Source organism: Phoenix dactylifera, chromosome 16 (genome assembly GCF_051530095.1).
Source record: "Phoenix dactylifera cultivar Ajwa chromosome 16, Ajwa_hap1_PhDact_Kaust_v1.1, whole genome shotgun sequence".
NCBI classification, from domain to species: domain Eukaryota; kingdom Viridiplantae; phylum Streptophyta; class Magnoliopsida; order Arecales; family Arecaceae; genus Phoenix; species Phoenix dactylifera.
This window is the reverse complement of record NC_143205.1, coordinates 12,796,053-12,815,431: the sequence shown is the minus strand read 5'-3', so window position 1 is coordinate 12,815,431 and position 19,379 is coordinate 12,796,053. Positions and strand designations below refer to the sequence as shown.

At 39.5% G+C, this 19,379-nt stretch overlaps 2 protein-coding genes and 1 non-coding gene across 3 annotated transcripts; all 3 read right to left on the bottom strand.

Annotated features, from left to right (window-relative positions):
• Window positions 1-1,213: 1,213 nt before the first annotated feature.
• LOC103723774 (small ribosomal subunit protein uS10y-like) lies at window positions 1,214-7,420 on the bottom strand. Its single transcript, XM_008814805.5, has 3 exons — window positions 4,893-7,420; window positions 4,688-4,801; window positions 1,214-1,533 (listed from the first exon to the last, which is right to left on the bottom strand). The coding sequence occupies exons 1-3, from the start codon at window positions 5,020-5,022 to the stop codon at window positions 1,391-1,393; spliced, it is 387 nt and encodes a 128-aa protein (XP_008813027.1). The 5' UTR covers window positions 5,023-7,420; the 3' UTR covers window positions 1,214-1,390.
• On the bottom strand, window positions 3,333-3,419 carry LOC113461049 (small nucleolar RNA SNORD36). Its single transcript, XR_003383011.3, has one exon. It is a non-coding gene; the product is annotated as a small nucleolar RNA SNORD36 (small nucleolar RNA).
• Window positions 7,421-7,646: 226 nt separating the features above from the next.
• LOC103723773 (uncharacterized) lies at window positions 7,647-17,832 on the bottom strand. Its single transcript, XM_008814804.6, has 8 exons — window positions 17,052-17,832; window positions 16,857-16,964; window positions 16,227-16,374; window positions 14,991-15,080; window positions 10,723-10,777; window positions 10,507-10,629; window positions 8,033-8,089; window positions 7,647-7,943 (listed from the first exon to the last, which is right to left on the bottom strand). Exons 1-8 carry the CDS (start codon window positions 17,306-17,308, stop codon window positions 7,819-7,821), a joined length of 963 nt encoding a protein of 320 aa, XP_008813026.3. The 5' UTR covers window positions 17,309-17,832; the 3' UTR covers window positions 7,647-7,818.
• Window positions 17,833-19,379: the final 1,547 nt, after the last annotated feature.

Sequence of the window (19,379 nt, the reverse complement as noted above, 5' to 3'; positions counted from 1 at the left end):
CATAACATAAGCATTTAACCAACCAACATAGAAAAGTTATATATGGAACTGCAACAATAGATTCAAATATTTAGCGCTATAATTTGCTGAGTGGCAAGAAACACCATCCTAATTATTTGGACAGGCTTCTGCCTAAACAAAACTTCTCAACATTAACCGATAATATAGCCTAATACCCATATTAACTAATTTGAATTAATTATTTTGTGGACATAAAGCTACTTTATGAAGTTCTCTCTCTTTAAACATCGAATTATGTAGAGTTATATGAAAGGCCATCAATCGAAGCTTTTCCTAGGCTTGATGCATTATCAGTCATATTTATAGGTTTGGTCCAACAAAATCCCCAAGAATGTAAGTACCATGAATCCAAGCCCCATCCATGTTAAAATGTTTTGATTGTAGCCAGACCAAACCTAATGATGAAGCATCAATTTGGTAGACACCTGCCATATAGTCTGGTCTAGCAATAAGTTGATACAATTAGTTATGATTATCAAACCTGACTGGATATAAGGTGGAAACCATAACCAAATCCAACTCTTTGTTCTTTACGTAGAGCACATTTTAGGAATGAGAATTGCCATGAGCATGACGAACTTAAAATTTTGGTTCTGCATGACCAACTGGAGTCATTCATAATTTCGCTTTGGTTAATTTATCAATCAAGTTATAATAGACTAGAAGCAAATTTAGCCAGATGCAAAGCTTGGCTTTACCTGCCTCATGAAAGTAAATAGCTTGCATACCCTCCAATAGAAAGCACCTCCCAGCTTGCGGAATGATATCTTATTCTTCCAATTCCCCTGATTCTCCATTGATGGCTACTGCTACCCATACTTGCCACATTATAACTTCAGGTTTACCTGCCTGCCTAATATATATTGGAATTATAATTATTCTAACATTTTCTACAAAAGTTTCAATTTATTAACTCTTAGTTCTGAAGGAATTCTATACAATCTTCAATAAACCAACTTTGCCATGGTCTCGCATTCTGCACCTTAATCCACCGCCATCAGATGCACTCTTTCATCATTAGAAAGTAAACACTCCATGATCTTCAACATGGGAAATAATACCTGACAAGTTGATAATCTAAGTCATAACACATCTCTGCAGTTGAAATAATAAGCCATAAAATGATAGCTAAGCTTTCATACAAATTAAATTTATCTTGTTGAGCATTCCAATCAAAGACCCAAGCAAAACATCATCAAAATGATAAGCAGAGGCAATTCCAAAAATCCTCAGCAAGAGCGAGTCCAGTCACATGCTCAAAAGTAAAAGCTTTAAAATTAGTAAAAGTTTTATCAACATATTACAAAATGACAAATGATTGTTAGAGGATCCTTAAGCAAGAACTCAATGGATCTACATAAATAAAAAATCAAGGGTCTGCAATCGTCACTTCAACCTCTACACCAGGTTCGATGGTGATCGAGGTTATCTGCTTAACCACTTCAGGAGAGCTGATAAGATCAATTACCCTCTTGTGTACACGGAGCTCAAACCGATCCCAGGTGTTGGTTCCTGAAACAACAAAAGTTGCAATCAGAAGTTTGCACCATTACAAACTTTAAAAAAAAAAAAAAACAAAGAAAAGGAAATGAATTTGAATGTCTAGAATAGCAAGAATTTGCTGAAAGAATATAATAACTGAATTCAGTTCCTTGTCCCTCCTTCCATCAAAAACAGAATTTGCCTGTATCCCTCAATCAACCTCTATGAAAAGTTGTGTGGAGTAATAAGATTGAAATCAAAGTTCCAACAACTTCTTACTGAGGGATACAGTAGGCTTATAGGTCTACCATCTCTCCGTATTTGAGATATATAATAGAGAACTACCTCCATTTTGCAATCCAGACTAGCAAATAATAAACTGCAAAATTTAATTGGGGTCCACCATTTTAACTGTCTAAAGAAACACAAAATTCCTTTTCCCCCTTGGTGGAAAAAAAGACCAAGAAACCATTCAAAAAGTTTGTCATCTGGAACCATTTCATTCGCAGTTGTGTCAGAAGAAAATACCAGGCTGTTCCTACACATTGATTACAACAGACATACAGTTACCTTTTTTCTTTTCTTTCTTTGGCAGAAACATACTTAATATCCAAGATCACATATACTACCCCCTCTTAAAAAAAACGAAATCAGACTAATTGCTATAGGTAAAAATAATTACAAATACCTTTACATGCATTAGCTCTTTTTGAAGTATGTTAAGTTTTTCTTTTCTTTGCAGGAATGGTTAAATTAGACCAAGCATCAGTTTTAAAAGGCTTGATTTTTGACATTTCATAGACATAAATTTATGCTCAGTCAAATCAACCAAACAGTGATAATACCAGAAGTGCTTCTTTTATTATTTATGCAACTATTACTATACATAAATAGATGGTACGCCCTGGGGTGAAGTTCTTTGATTATGCTCTACTGGGCGGACGGGAATGAATTTCCACTAAAGTCTGAAGCTGGCTGAAGGCAAGCGAGAACAACTCTTTTCGCTGAGTCCTGGCCCTCCCCGCCGGAGTTTCATGGGCGTTGCCCCGTTCCCCAATCAGATGTTTGGATGTGAGCTATACTCCGCGAGGAGCCACACGGGCGTATGGCCTTTTGCCTTGCCATTTTCAATAAGGTATTACACTAGCCTTCTCAATAGCCTTACCAGCTACGTTGGAGGAGAAGTTCTAGCCGCTTCCCCCTTTGCCTAAGAGGCTAAGGAGAAATGAGAGCAACTCTTACGTATATAAATAATTTATTTATTTGGTCACTTTCGTTTGCAGTTAGCATAACCAACGAAATTATGTTCTATCAAATTAAATGCACTTAGAAATATAAACTACATTAGTAATAAGAAGTAACCATCTAGAAGATGTAATCATTTTTTATCAGCACAACTCATACTATGCATTTAAGAAAATCAGTTTCACAAATCAATTTATGTCAATTCATGAAGACACAAATGTAGATTTAGAATATAGTGTATAGAAGTAACCTCCCTCTAGAGACAACTTGTAAAACTATATTTACAAGTATTAACTGTTAAAATTAATGCTGGATGCTGCATTAATATTTTCTAAATGTTCTAACTCATATCATGTTTCTAATAGCTTTTCCACAAATTTGCACATACTCAGAGCCAGCTCAGGTATGGTACAATTTGTGCCATGCCAGCACCAGTTGACATGGGCACAATATGCTTGCATCAGACCAAATGCATAATTGCCAGAAAGACTGCAACATGACTCATCAGTGAGTACCCCATATATTTAGCTCCTTTCAGGACTTTTACCAAATTTTTAAAACTTGATTGGATGCTAAAATTTGACTGAGCATCAGCTTTAAAAACCTCAATTTTTTGAGACTTCAAGGACATAGGTCTCAGTATCATTAAATCTTTATATCATCATTTGTTCAGTCAAATCATCCAAGCATTGAGCTCTTAAAATTTATACGGTTCACAGCTTACTTTGTGTATTCTGGAAACATCTATTCGTATTTGATCATATCTTTCACCATTATCAAACGATAAATCTATTCAACCAAGTTAATCAACTTAAAACACACTAAGAACTTTAGTCCAGACTATGCAGTGCTTATATAACTAACAAATCCTCCCCTACTTGTACAACAGATATGGAACAGTTGAGATGTTCTTTTACATTACCTTAACAAAGGCATGCAAACGTGTGTGAATTTATAATACATTTTGCAACAGTTCAAAGTGCAAGAAAAAATACCAATATAATCATTTCTATAAAAGTTGCTGATACAACTTACGTCGTAAGATGACTACAAAATCATTCATTTTTGTCCTTGAAAGTGTTTCATTTTTCGTAGTGGTCTGCCTTGTTTGTTAAATATTACATAAACAAATGAAGCATAAAAAACCAAAAAAAGGCCATATCAGGCATACAATTAGACCAAAAGACACTCTAAAACCAAAACCAGTGTTAACCATTGCCTCCTCAAAAGCCTTAGGCTTTCTTATAGAGGAGCAGAATTGGAAGCATGATAACATATAAGTGTACAAATACATAAGAAGTAGCTTGACAATGGAAATCAGCTATTATCGTTGTTTAAGGGGGGAAAAACCATAATAGAGGTAGTTGTCACTGGCTATATGTCAATTCTCCAACACCAACTACCCCCATGTTGGTTAAACTGAACAAAATTCGATCTCTAAGTGACACCCAGTAAAGATTAATGAAAAGGAAGAAACTTTGCAGTTATTATATTTCTTGTTTTGTAAATGGTTCAGTTATAATTAGACCATATCAGGCATACAATTAGACCAAAAGACACTCTAAAACCAAAACCAGCGTTAACCATTGCCTCCTCAAAAGCCTTAGGCTTTCTTATAGAGGAGCAGAATTGGAAGCATGATAACATATAAGTGTACAAATACATAAGAAGTAGCTTGACAATGGAAATCAGCTATTATCGTTGTTTAAGGGGGGAAAAACCATAATAGAGGTAGTTGTCACTGGCTATATGTCAATTCTCCAACACCAACTACCCCCATGTTGGTTAAACTGAACAAAATTCGATCTCTAAGTGACACCCATTAAAGATTAATGAAAAGGAAGAAACTTTGCAGGAGGTAAGCACATTTTAGATATCTTCAAACTAAAAAAAATAACAGAAGATGTTAAAGAGTTAAAGAAGGGAGAAAAGGCGTCACCTTCACCACAGGGGGACTTCCTGGTGGTGATGTGGAGAACCTTGGTGGGCATCCTCACCGGTCCCTTGACCCTCAGCGTCTTGTCCTTCGCTCCCCTCACCAGATCCCCACAAACTACAACCAAGAGCACCCAGAATCGATCAAAAGATCATAAAAGCTTACAAAACGAAATCGAATTCATGAGCTAAGTTGTATCGAGGGGCACCTTTCTCGAGGTTCTTGACGCTCTTAGAGGAGAGGGTGATCCGGATGCGGTGGAGCTGCTCCTGGGGCTCTTCCAGACCCGGCTTCGCTGGCTTCATCGCAGCATACGCCATCTCTGAAGCAAATACCATTCCCCTGTGATCGTCCGACGAGAGTTCACAGAAAGAACCCTAAGCCTACCCCTAGAACGGGAGGCGAAGAGAGCAGAAGAGTTTGAGAGCGGCGCTGCTGCTGATTCTAACCCGCGATCTTTATACTTTACGCCCTGAGGACGAGGTTTAGGGTTTCTCTCGCCACGTTTACTGTGATGGTCCGCTAAGTCTAGGGCTGCAAGTGGGGATCGACCCGTTGGCCAATCCGGATCCGACCCAATTGGAGCAGACCGTATAAACTTATATATTAAAAATGTTATTCTTAATCATATTATTATATTTTTAGTTATAAAAAGATTTGCAAAATGATTAATTAAAAGTTTAGACCCAAGTTTACCTGGCCTCAACCTAGATCTAAAAATTTCAAGTTGAATTACGGGTTGCGTCAGATCACACATGACCTTGACTCAGCCCCAGGAAACCTCGGACCTCAAGTTGTTTTCAGAAAGCCAATTCAACTCATCACCAGCCGATGCATTAGGTTTGGATCCACAATCCTTGCCCGAAACACATATGGATCAGATCTAGGTCATAAACAAGCTGTAGTTTCTTCACCCAACCCAAATTATAGGTGTATTTAGTAGCTTTTTTTTTTTCCATTCCTTTCTATGTGCATGCATGGGCACACATATTAAGGTTTCATAGAAGAAATTTGTGCAGGTTTTTCTTCTTCAACTTTTGAAAGCAGGATCAATACCTGGATGGACCCTGAATCATCAAGCCAAGATTGTTTTCCATAATCTAAATCACATATAGAATTGCACATATGCATGAATGCATATATCTAGAGTTACACAAACATAAATGTTGCTGGAAATTGGACCCGGGGGCGACCGTCGGCTGAAAAGGAGGGGCTCCGTTGCTGGAATGGCAAGTGGCGGTCCGTCGGCAAGCGGCGTCCTCCGGGAGACCTGCAGCAAGCCGGTGGTCGGGGTTTCCGGCGCCGGCCCTCCAATGCTTAAGTCAGAGGGGGCTTAATGTGTAGAAGAAAGAAGGAGATGTGTATTCCTGAGTTTTAGAGTCCAACCCCCACTAAGATAGGAGGGTTCCCCTTTTATAGTGGGGTACTGGATTACCTGTGATATGACGGGGCGAAGTTACCGTATGATTGAGCATGTCGTGTAAATTAATGCGCAATTGTGCGAATTAATGCCTTGCCGTAGCAGATCAGGCCGGAGCCAAGGAGTTGTCATGGCTGATCAAACGCTGCCGAGCAGATTTGCCGTGGAGGGCTTGAGATCCGTAGATAGCAGGAGGCACGCGCATTAATTGTTGAGTAAACCGGAGGTCTGCGGAGACCATGCGCATTAATTGTTGAGTAAGCCGGAGGTCTGCGGAGACCATGCGCATTAATTGTTGAGTAAGCCGGAGGTCTGCGGAGACCATGCGCATTAATTGTTAAGTAAGCCGGAGATCTGCAAAGACCATGCGCATTAATTGTTGAGTAAGCCGGAGGTCTGCAGAGACCATGCGCATTAATTGTTGATGGCGGCGGCAGGGCATTGTTCCTGGTCGTACTGTAGGTGGATGTGACCGCAGTAGACAGGTCGGACGCCTCCAGGTCGGACGCCGGGCCGGGCGCCTCCAGGTCGGATGCCGGGCCGGGCGCCTCCAGGTCGGACGCCGGGCCGGACGCCTTCAGGCCACGCGGTCGCATGTTCCGGAGCGACTCGTTTTTCCCCCAACAATAAAAGATGACTTTTTATACATTACAAAATTCAGAAAATGAGGGTCATATTATAGAAATTTGAATCAGGAGACATGATAAGTAAAACATACAATACCTGCAGACATTAAATAAGAAGATTGGTAGCTGTCTAAGGAAGTAAACTGAATCTACTAGAGGCATGTTTGGAAAAATCCTGTAAGACCCAGCCGGACTGAAAAAGGACACTGCGAAAGCAAGGAAGCAAAAGTAGGAGAGGAAGAGCCCGTGGGGTCACACCGGCCCAATCCGAGCGCGATTGAAGGGAGAGAAGAGACCAACTCTCGAGGCCTTTATTAGGCACACTCTCCTTCCCATTCTCAGCTGCTCTTTACCCTTCTTTCTGTGGCCCAAGTTCTTTTGTTGTTTATAATGGTCCTTGGGGGATAAAGTCACTTGGATCCAGCAACAAACAAAAGGTGCTCATATTGGATCCCTAGCAGATTATACTGAGAGGACAATCTGATCATATCATTCTCCCTTTCTTGTTGGGGGATTGCTCACTGGTTTTGAGACAGCTTATCAGATTTTGCTTCACACATAAGGCAAGCAAGTCTTCTTGGTATAATAGCATCAGCATTTTACTATTGCAATATGAAACTCCTCTCTTTGTAATCACATTCAATTTTTCAACAGAGATGCCCACCCCCCCCCCCCCCCCCCCCCCAACCCACCCCACAAAAAAAAAAAAATACTCATCCTTACAATGCGGAACTTCTGATCGCAATAGGCCAGTGCTTTTCCATCATGAGTGGATTGAAGTTCCAACTGTGAACACATCCAATTTTTTATATTATGACTCATACCACATATTAACATACAAATACTAGAGAATGAGCACGCATTTGGGCAGAGTTCGGGATGAATTAAATATCAATGCTAGTAGATAATTCAAAACTTTGTGAAACAGAGGCTTCCAACATTGAAGCATCATGACCTTTTTTCAGCTGTAATTTGCTATCTTGTTCAAAATATATCTTGATACAACCAACCAAAATTCGGCAATATCTGGTACGAGTAGCCAGGTCCACTGTATCAAACATACAACGAAAATAATCCAACACCTACTTTTAGAAAGGTACTGGTTCCCTCCCTGGCCATGTTTCTATCCTCTCAAAAAATCTCACAGGCACGACACCATCAAATCCCTCAGTTAATATCACCTTGTTATCCGAAATGTGAAGCTTCATTCCTTCTGAGAAGCAAATAAGTCGTGTATCACATGTTAGCTTACATTTTAAAAGTTCTTTGAAATCAAAATGCAGTTATGGATAGGATAGATACCTTCCAATGCCTTCCTAACATCCAAATAAATCAAGACATTGACATCTCGACGCATACCTTAATAAAACAATTCAAAGAAAGAAGCATTAGTTGATAGATGTTGAATATAAACAACAATGCCAGTGTGGCAACATGGAGAATTAAACAATTGGATGTATAGTATGCCAGTATCTGGATTGTGAGATATTAGGATACTACCCAAAGTTAATCTGTGCAATCATTGAACTGCTAGATATAAGAATATAACTGGACAACAAACTTCTATTACAAGAAATTAATTCAATCCCTGGATAGGTCCTATGCACTGAAGAATTAAAACAAGAAGTTTGTGTAATGTTTCCATGAAATGGATGGTTATATCTTCATTCAAATGTGAAGAAGGAAAGGATGGGGATGCTTCATAAAACATCTAAATAAGGCAGATGTGAAAGAGGATCTTAATCTTTTTGAGGCCCAATAATTTTGTAGCATGATTAAAAAAATTGGTGCCAAATCTAGCAGCATAATTACCCAGCTTAAGATGAATGAGACACCTATGATACTCTCCCTGCAAAATGTGCTACCAGTGTGTAGAGCCGAAGAAGGCTCAACTGATCAATGACCATTTTAATTTCCACTAGATGTGAAATAGCTAATACAAATATCAGCAACATGTAGTAGGTAATAGGAGAAAGCCACAAAATAATAATGAAAAAAAAAGAGAGCATACGTGCCAATTAACCATATGTTCTCTACACCATTCACTTCGCATGCAAGTTCTACTTATCCACAAATGATGTTCCCTCAGAAATTCAAACACTAGTTTAAAGTCACTTTAATTGTTGGGAATGATTTCATAAGATCTGCATTTGGTCATCATCGACCACAGACACTAGTTCAGAGTAATTTTCTTAATTGTATAGAGTTAGACCGAATCTAGTGCTTGCAAAAGCAAAGAAATTTAGGATCAAGATTGCAAGTATGGACATTATTCTGATCTTCAGGTACACCGAGCAAAAAATTTACATCTCTCACCTCATACAAAATAAGCACAATGTTACTTTCAAACTAATTATTGAAGAATCTATTATCATATCAGTCTGGATTGCTGATGTGGATAACAGTCTAACCTTGAGATATTTTATGCTACACCTCAACTTCATGTCAAACTTGGGACCGTGGCCAAAGTAAATTTGGAGTGAGAGTATAGTTTGTCATGATACCTAGAAAACCAGATAGCAAAAAAAATGAAAACTTGCCTTGCTAATTACACAGTTGAAGTTCATGCAACCAGGCAACCATCCTAGATATGCCAAGACTTGAAAATAGCTATGAAAAACAGAAGAGAGGGAGTTTTGGCACAGGAAACTACAATATCTTTTGCAAAGATATTTGGATAAAAAGGGATTATTATGAAAAGTACAACAAGAATGAATGAATGATACTTTGGTGGAGATTAAGCAAGAGTTCTTCAATTGGTGAAGAATAAGAGAAAGGCAAGATAGAAAGAGTGGGGAAAAGCTCATTTCTGATTTTCATCTCTTCAACAGAGTCTAGTGCCGGTGTGACTATGATGATGATAATCAACTTCTTGTACAAATTAAAAGAAATAAGTCTTTTTTTGGCAGGAGAAATAAATTTTGGTTGTCTTACATTGAGAAGATGTTAAAGAACAATATGCCAGCCATGTTGCTTCGGTCCAAAATGATATCAAGAAGGGCAATAATTCCTATATACCTGTTATAGACTATGGGACATGTGATACAAAATCAAGAACAATTCCTACATTTGAGGATTTAGAATTGCTTAGATTTTAGCTTTCAAACCTAGTCGATACTTGCAATATCTGTTTTCATTATTTTCCTAGGACCAAAACCCAAAAATGGGACTAAATGAAGAGTAAGATGGCCCGTGATTCAAAAAATAAGAATAACCTTATCAAGGTTTAAGTTAAAACTAGAGCAAACTACTTTGCTAGAGGTTTGTATAAGTTTTAAAACATTTAAGAAATAATAACAGGTTAAGCTAAAAGATGGAAGACAAGAGCAACCCCCTGAACTATTGCATTTCCTTTGATTGAATTGAAAAAATGGCCATATGAATAAAATAAATGAACAACTCAATAATATATATTGATCATTTTAATGGAGCATAATTCTACTAGCTTAAAAAAACTCTCAATGTAACTTAAAGCATGAAAATATGCATCTTATAGTCTTCTGAGTTGTGAGCTTCCACAGCTTGAAAGTAACCCTTAAAAAACTGGAGATTTGAAACCCTCAATTTTACAAGCCAGACATTGGATTGACAACTATAATTTCATAAATTAGATTGTTTTTAATAAAATAAATGCTGGAAAGCATGTTACCAAATAAAAGAGATACTAATAAAATGTGGCCCGATGACAAACATGCACCATTTGTGAAGTGTGTTTTGTCATAGGCCTGTTTGGCATTACTTTTGGAGGCTCAAATTGAGTATCCTATAAAACATACCGCTAATTACTCCACCATCTGCAGGTAAACCACTTGAGAAGTGCACATGTAACCTTGTCATGCGATTAAGCCCAGATTTCAAGATCGATTCCAAGTTCTTCTTATAAGTCCCATGCACACAAACTGCATCATACATCAATTATTTTCTGAATAAAATATTTCAAATCCTTCAGAAGATAGAAACTTAGTCATGACATTGTTTGCTTAGCACTTTACCTGGTATTTCCTCAGCAGATAGGATAGGCTTTAGTAAGCTTTCTGAGCTAATAGTCTGCAAAGGGGGGAAATGCAGATTACTGATCAAAATATATTAAGAAAAACTGCAAGAAAAGCAGGTACTATAACAAGTATAAGCAACTGATGCATGAGTAAGCATAGGCCTTGGACAAGTTTTATAACAGAATAATCCTAACATAGTAGGTTCACCAAAAAAATAAAACTATAAATATAAAATAAAATCTTAGAACAAACTAAGTAAACAATATTTTAACAATTGATTATCAACCACTTGCTAACTATATAAGTCCATCATCTGATAGAGACTACCTCCAATGTTACTGCAGTATTTTCCAAACAATCTTTTTTCTGCAACTTCCATCCATGTAGCAGGTAAGCTTATAAAAGCCTCTCTTTTAATTAACCTTTCAAAAATAACTTGAACACCTCTCCTTACCAACTATGCTGAATTCTTCATCGGGTCAATAATTGAACCATCACAAGGGCTTCTCCATCATTTTATCCTCAAATGGTTCAACTTACATGCCTTTTCTATCTACTTGTTCAACATAATGTACTCATCTTAACAAAATCCATCTTGTTGTATGCCTCCTCTATTAGACTCATTCTTCAGCCCAGCATTTCACATTCATCTTGTTCTCCTGCCCCCTCTATTGCCCAACATTCTTAACTACATAATTTTATGGAGCTTATTACCAAATCGAATTTTCCATTAAGGCATGCACTGGTTACATAAGACCCTGAGGAAACCTCGCCACTTCATCTACACCAATCTTAAACAATCTGATATGTCTTCAATTATCATTTTATCTATTTTTATAAAAGATTCCAACAAGAGGATGACTCTTAATAAAATATTTCATAGCATCAACTCTGAAAGGGTCTTATTTTGGTCTCCATCTGCTATTGATACAATATGATTTCATATTTATATCCAGCATCTAGACCATAACTTTTTACTACCAAGTGCAGTGTACAAATTGCATTACCATTATTAGCTTTCTAATTTGGAAAGTTCTTAGGTGCTAAACTATCATACTAATCATAGTAGTTTTGTTTTTATGATTAGTCACTTTTCACTTTCAAATAAAAATTATCAAAAGTTCACAGCTTTCCTTTTGCTATAACACATCAAAAGGTATAACTCAACAACATTGTATAATGGACTCTTCTGGTTTGCTCTCTCATATGGTACAAATATGTATCATACATAATAAAGCTAAATAAAAGGTTGCCCATGAATTGCACTTGGTAAATAGCCAATTGAACAGCTTTGTATTATTCGATCTTATTCCTCAGACATATTCATAACCACATGCTAGGCTACCTCGCTAACTTTGCATAAAATGCCTAGTTTCACTAGCATGATAATGTAGATTCAAATTGAAAAATTGAACATAAGTGGGGATGTGAAATAATTCTTTTGGTAAGTATCCTGTGCTTTATTTTATGTATAACAGTAGCAAATGATACCATTCAACAGCCAGCATTGGAGACCAGCATACCATGGTTGTAAAGCCAGATTACATACGCTAAAACAAAAGAAGGCATCAAATGCCAATTGACCCAACCAAAATGCACAAAGAATTAGAAAGCAAACTCATGCAAAAACCATGCAGTGACCCACAGTGATCATGAAACAGCATCAATGCAACAGGAGAATGCAGTGGAATACACCCGGTGGCTGGGGTTCGATAGAGGAGAGAGTTACAAAGAGGGCCCAAGGAGTCGGCTCAGCCTAGGACACCGACAATCTCAAGTCAGCAGGATTTGATAGCACAATACAAAACCATGAACCTGACCCGAAGCAGGGGCTAGCATGCCATCAGCAGATCATCCAATTTACTCTGAATTAACAAAGGTGGTGGATGAGCAACCAAGGAGCGCTACCTAGACTTTATCTACGGCTGTGTTATGCATCGCTCACTCAACTTCCATAAGGGTTCTCCTCACTGCCAATGAGAACCCTACCATCAAACTAGCGCTTCTCGTTTGTCATGAGCCCTTGGCTCATCACACACGGATAGGCATCGTTAGAAACCACAGCCCATAGACTACTGTCTCTTACTATGGCCCTAAGCTGGTTGGGGAGGAGAGTCCGCCTAATCTGATCTTCTGGTTAGATATTCTCAAAAGTAATCACCTTGCTATCCTGGCCCTCTAGGATAGGATAAGAAGCATGGTCGTAGCCGATATGACCGTAACCAAAACAAACCATCTATAAACTCTCGTAGACAAAGGTTGCCACACCCCAGTATTTTGCTACCCAACTTGGATGCTGGAAACATGCAGACTTGTGAGATCCGAGCGAACTCATGAGATCTGAGCGCACTGCTACTCCGGTAGAGTGGACCTTTATCAACAACTCCATAGCCATGGCCTTGGTGAAGAGATCCAACCTGAGTATGATTCAACTGCCAAGGTGATATTCATTGTCACAGCCTTATCCCATTACTCCCACCATAGTCACGGCAGCCTTATCCACACGACTCCAATCTTGATACCATTAAGAACTAGGACGAGTTCAGCCACCAGGCTTCCAAAGGCAATACCTAACTGGCAGCCTTCCAGGGCCAGAACAACCACAATTTGGGCATATCCTTCATGCAAAAATGAAACCCGAAAACTTATTCAGATATTTGTCGAGAAAATCAACAAGAGGAAATGATTATACGCCCCAACGGCGGCTGTTCCATAATTTATGAGATTCCACAAGCACAGTAAAAGAGTTTGATGCAAAGAAACAAAATGGACAGGCAGCAAGTAGTAATCCATCAACAAAACTGATTAATACTCTTCTTCATCTCATTTTATAGCGAAAGGAACAATGAAACACTTACTGGATAGGACTCATTAAATAGAACACCTCTAGACCCTTTCCCTAAGAAAGAAACAAGAAAAAGATTGAAATAAGATGTCTTCATGGTAACACACACACACACACACAGAGCATAATTTCAGGCTTTCAAATGGATCCAAGCAATTGGTGTATCAATTGAAAATCTTCACCAAAGATTTGCATCACCTGATTGCGGAAAGCACAAATAGAATGGTGCGACCACAGCAAGCCATCAAATTATTTTCTAAAGAAAATCCTAATGACTAGAAATTTTCTAACTGAACCTAAGCTTAAAGTTGATATCAGACACTGATTCAACGTCCAGTAGAAATAACAAAAACCATAACAAACTCCAAATATTGAAAGAAAATACAAATGCCCAACTACTACTAAAACAGGGAGAACAAAAAAAGAAGAGACTATGTGGATGCTGACTTAGTCTGTGGAATTGGCCAAGGAATTACCCTAAGGTTACTCCATGTTTGGGCTATCTAAAAATAAGAAATCAATGTCATGATACATATTATATTATCTATATTAGCTTTTTGCTTGCATGCATCACACAACTTCCCTTACTCATTCATCCTTTCTCTAATCCACTGACTCTACTGACTCTTAGAACATTTTATTGCACGAACTCCCAAAAAAAATACTCACATTTACCTGTCCACAAATGTGCAAAATCCTAACTTCACATGTGTAACTGGAAAGCTGCCCCTTCCAATTATGAACTTCAATACATTATTAGATTTTAGGTTCCATTGAATTAAAAATGAAATTAGGCAGACAGATCTTCCGAGCAAAACTCTCTGCCCTCAGGCCATTGTTTGGGTGATGTAATCCATACTATCTTCTTGGTTATCCAGCCTCATAGTAGAAGTTAGGATACAAAAGATATAAAATAGGAGTTCAGCCAATGCTATGTGCAGGGTCTTTGGCATGAGAAAAACAACCTTTGATGTGAATGCCGAAAGGTTGGATATTTCTAATAAGATCCAAATCCTAATGTTATTATTTCCACAAAATGTGCACAGAATTCAACAATATCAATATAGATGTCTCAAAGCGAAATTTGAAATGTTTATCTTGTAAATTCCTTTGTTAACTTTTATGGATTTTAAAATTTTTAAAAATTATTTACCTACTATGCACATGCAGTAACATCAATATCTCTGTAGCATCCATTTGTCTAAGCTATATTTCATACTCTAAAGAAAAGAATGATAATCATTGTCTAAGAAAAGAATGATAATCAGAATAAGAGGATGATCAGCATTAGTTTTAAAATGTCTGCATGCAAAGATAAAAAGGACAGCAACAACAGCTCCAATTTTACTGATGAAGGACTTCTATGAGTTTCTATCATTAAAAAAAAAGGACAAATGCTCAATTAGAGAAGAAAATCCACCGTTATTGTGTGCCCTTGATTTGCACGAATCAAAAGCTCCCCATTTTCTTCCAAGAGGCTAAATCTTTGCTTATTATCCCTCTTCACTGCCTGCAACCATGAACAATTTGTTAGAGCAATATCATGGGGGGAGAAAGACGCTGCTTATTAATAGATAAATATAAAAAAAGGCCTAAAATTAGCTAATAATTTATTGTTGTTGGTGAACAAAATTACTGAAACAACAGCAGCAGATATTCTCCACCATCGGTATACAACTGAAATATATTCCACCAAGAGTTTAAATCTTAAATTATTTGTAAATTAGACAAGAAAACATGTAATTAAAGGGAAGAATGGAAAATGATACACAATTAGACAATAGCAATTTGCAGAGATAATTTTATGCATTTTCTATTTCAATTCTTGGTCCAATATGTCCATTCTATATGCAATATTCCAAACCAACAGAGAAACTAATTGTTTAGTTTAATTTCAGTGATTTCTCCACTGTCCGTCAATGAAAAATAAAATAAAAATTTTAAAATTCTACTTATACTTGAATTTTGTCAGCAAAGAGTCACAATACAAGGGTATCATAGTACCTTAAACCAATGGTTGATGTTTTTGAGTTAATAGGCATCTTTTACATAGTTTGTTGTTGAACACTCTATGAGGTTGTGAATATTTAAGGATCACAAACAACATATACTTGCCCCATTACATATGTATGTGCATACATGACACAATGTAAATTTGTCTAAAGACACGCAGCTTCCCATACAAGATTTATATCACAAAATCAACAAAATACTTAACTTACATAGTTTCAACCACAATTAGAAGCAAAATCTTAAGGTAGGATTAATTTATTGTTTTTAACTAATTCACACTATATAGATTCGTTTAAATCATGAAGTAAGATGCATGTTTGCTTTTTATCCTCTGAATGAAGAGATGGGGATGAATATCCATATCTGGATGGGGCAACTCCTCACAGATAGATGATGTTATGCTTGGTAGCATGTACTTGGAAATCCAAAGATAAACAGATGTAAGCCAATAATACTATACAAAGATCAAATGCTGGTACGTATTCTGTTACATAGATATTGAACTCAATGGAGATAACTAGCATAATCATGCCCCAAAATCACATCTTCAGAGTCCACTGAAAGGAAATTTTGTTTAATGCAGCTGACAAGATACTATAGCATTTAGAAGCAATTATCAGAATAGAGGCAATACAGAACCGACCTCTTTAACTTCTTCCACAGTATGCGATCTTAATGGAACTTTTGCATAAGTTGTCATGTTCAACTTTAATAAATCACGGACTCGGACAAACCCATCACTCCTTATATCCAGGTTCAGCTCCGAAGCCATATGGCGCAATATCCGTGTCCTGGAATTGGTCGATCAACATAAGCATCCATTAAGCATTTACCCTTGTTTGTCTAGTTTCGCACCAATGATTGAACAGAAAAGCATTTTTTGAACTAGCTCTCTGGAAAACACCAAACCCAAAACGATGTTTTAGCACCTTTTATTCTTGAGAAATTCATTGCCAAAGTGTCCACCATCGAATAGCAAACAATTATTGGTTCAATAATCACAAATAGAGCCATTCAACCAGAGTTGTTGTTTAAAAGATATTGATAAGAATTCATTTACCTTGGATTTGGGGAAATAGCAATCATCCAGAGAGTTTCATGCATTACAACGACTCCTATCATTCAGTTCCCCATCTTATACTATTCTAGATCTCATTTAGAGTTTAACAGAACAATATAGTTATCAAAAACCAAACTTTAAGAAACTAAACAAACAAATAAGAAGACTGAAGTGGAAAACAAGAGAAAAAAAGACGAGAATGGAGTAGATTACAAGAGACGACCAAGAGCGTCTATCCGATTGCTATCCCCATCCGCGCCGCCTCCTCTCCCGCGGTGCCGGTCCTCTCTGAAGCCGGAATCCCTCCCTCTCCCTCTCCCGCTGCAAAGAAATAAGAAACCAAATTGAGACCACCAAACGAATTCAAATCAGAGGATAGAAGAGACGGGCAACGAGGCAGTAGCTTACCTTCTTCTGGAGGTGGAGGAAGCGGAGATGGAGGCAGCAGAGAAGGGTTTGGAGGACGAGGAGGGATTGGGAGCGGTGGGCTCGGGATTAGGGTTCGCCATACGAAGAAGGCGGTCAGGGTACAGGGGAAGAGTCGACAGGAATAGGGTTGGAATAACGTTCGGATAAGAAGAATAAGAAGAGCGAGAGCGAGGAGGAGGAGGGGGCGACGGAGGGCCGCGCCTGACGCGGAGAGCAGCAGCCGCTGAAGCCCACATCGAGAACCGGAGGCTGGGAGGGGGTGCGTGGACGTGGAGAAATTATTGGGTAGACCCGGTCTACCGGCTCAGCTATAGCACAGCCTATAGCATCCTGCCACGTCGAAACCGCAACGATCGGCACACAGTTGATTCTGAGGCATCATCAGGAGGGACCGACGGCGGTGGTGTCCGCGGTGCCGGAGTGGGTAACCACTAGGTGAGCTTGCATCAGGCCGGAGATCACAATCCGGCGGAGAGTAGGAGTTGGGGTAGGGAAGGTAGTCCTAACGGCAAGAAAGCGAGGAGAGGGGGCTGATGAGACCTTGGAGGCCGTGGATCACGATCCGGCCGTCGTTGAAGAGGTCCGGTCGGGTGACCTCGACGCCGTCGATGACGATCTTGATGGTGACCCTAGCGTCGGTGAGGTCAGGGACGGAGGCGGAGGCGGAGGCGGAGGCGAGGGTGGAAAGGAGGGCCGCACATGGGCTTGACGCTGGAGGAAGGGAGAGGCTGTTGGAAAAAAGAATTTGTAATTTTCTGGAAGCATAAAGAATTATGTAGAAGAACCTAGAAGATGATGGATGAAGAATCATGTGGAAGAACCTACAAGATGATGGATGAAGAATCATGTGAAAGAACCCATAAGTGTTGGGTTTTGACCCACATGACCACATCGTGGTCAGTTACGATTTCGTGAGAAGTGGAAGCATTATCCTTGATGGTAGGATAACATAATGGGTCTCACCCTCTGCCTAGAAGCGAACAGAAAATTGGACTCCATCTCCTGAGTGTTCGAACAGGGGCCAAGAGGGAGATACGAACTAAGGACTTGATCATCCAGAAAACAAAGGAAGCTTTGATCGTTCAGTCTATCATGGATCCAGGTATGCTTCCTTTCAAGATTGGTTCTATTATGATCCTATTTAAGATGATTTTATCATGTGGTACCAGAGCCTGGTTCATCCTAGAACCAGATCACAGTAAAGGGGAGAACCAGATCATGGTAAAAGACCCATTTTTGACAGTCCATGGATAGTCCTCCACGGCCGCAGGGACTTGGCAATGGGATGGTCCGACCCTGTGATGGCCGGCAAAACAACCCCAATGCCGGATCGGCCATGGCTTCCATCCCATCCAAATGCCGGATCGGGCCGGATTCATGGATTTGAGAAACAACCCCAAAAGGGGAAGAATGACCCTGCTGACGCCGGATTTGGCCGGCATATGCCGCCATGAGCCATCAGAGGATCCGGCGTAGCCGCCGGCCATGGTCTGCCTCCCACCCTTTTTTTTTTTAAAAAAAAAAAGATAAAACTCACCGGAGTCAGTGCGGGTGGTTCGACCGCCCGGGTGACGCCGTCGGGCGGCGTTTCGTCCGGCACCGGGCCCATCCCGGTGGCGCCGTCGGGCGGCACTTCGTCCGGCGGCATGATCGCCGCCCGCTGCTCCTAAGAGCCGACGGGTTGGGTTCGGCGGAACCCCAACCCGCCGGCGTTGCCCTGCTGGCGTGCGACCGCCGGTGGGCTCGCCATCGGGCGGCGAGTCCACCGGAAGGAGGCGGCACGCTCGTCGCCCGGCGACCGGAGGCTGGCGGGCTGGGTTCGGCGGAACCCTAGCCCGCCGCTAAAAGAGGGGGAAGATCTTCAGTTCTTTTTTAAAAAAAAAAATACTAATTTATTCATAACGGGTCCGGGTTTTGAGTTTTAACCCGAACCCGTAATTGGTAACCCGTCTGCATTTAAAAAAGGGCATAACGGGCATAACGGGCATAACGGGTTCGGGTTTTTGGGTTTCGATCCGAAACCCGAGTTCGTTTGGCCAATAAAAAGGAAATTTTTGGTTAAGCCCCTCTGCATAGTTTATTTGTGCAAACAGTCCTTCCAGGGCTGTTAGAAGGACGAATAATTTTCATTTCAGTCCCTGTTAAATGTTAAACTTATGCATACAGTCCTTCCAGGGCTGTTAAAGAAAGAAATGTTTCTGTTAAATCCCTGTGAAATATTTTATTTATAGTGAAGTCCTTAGAGGGCTGTTAAAAGATGAAATTGTTTCTGTTAAGCCCCTGTGAAACATTTTATTTATGCTGACA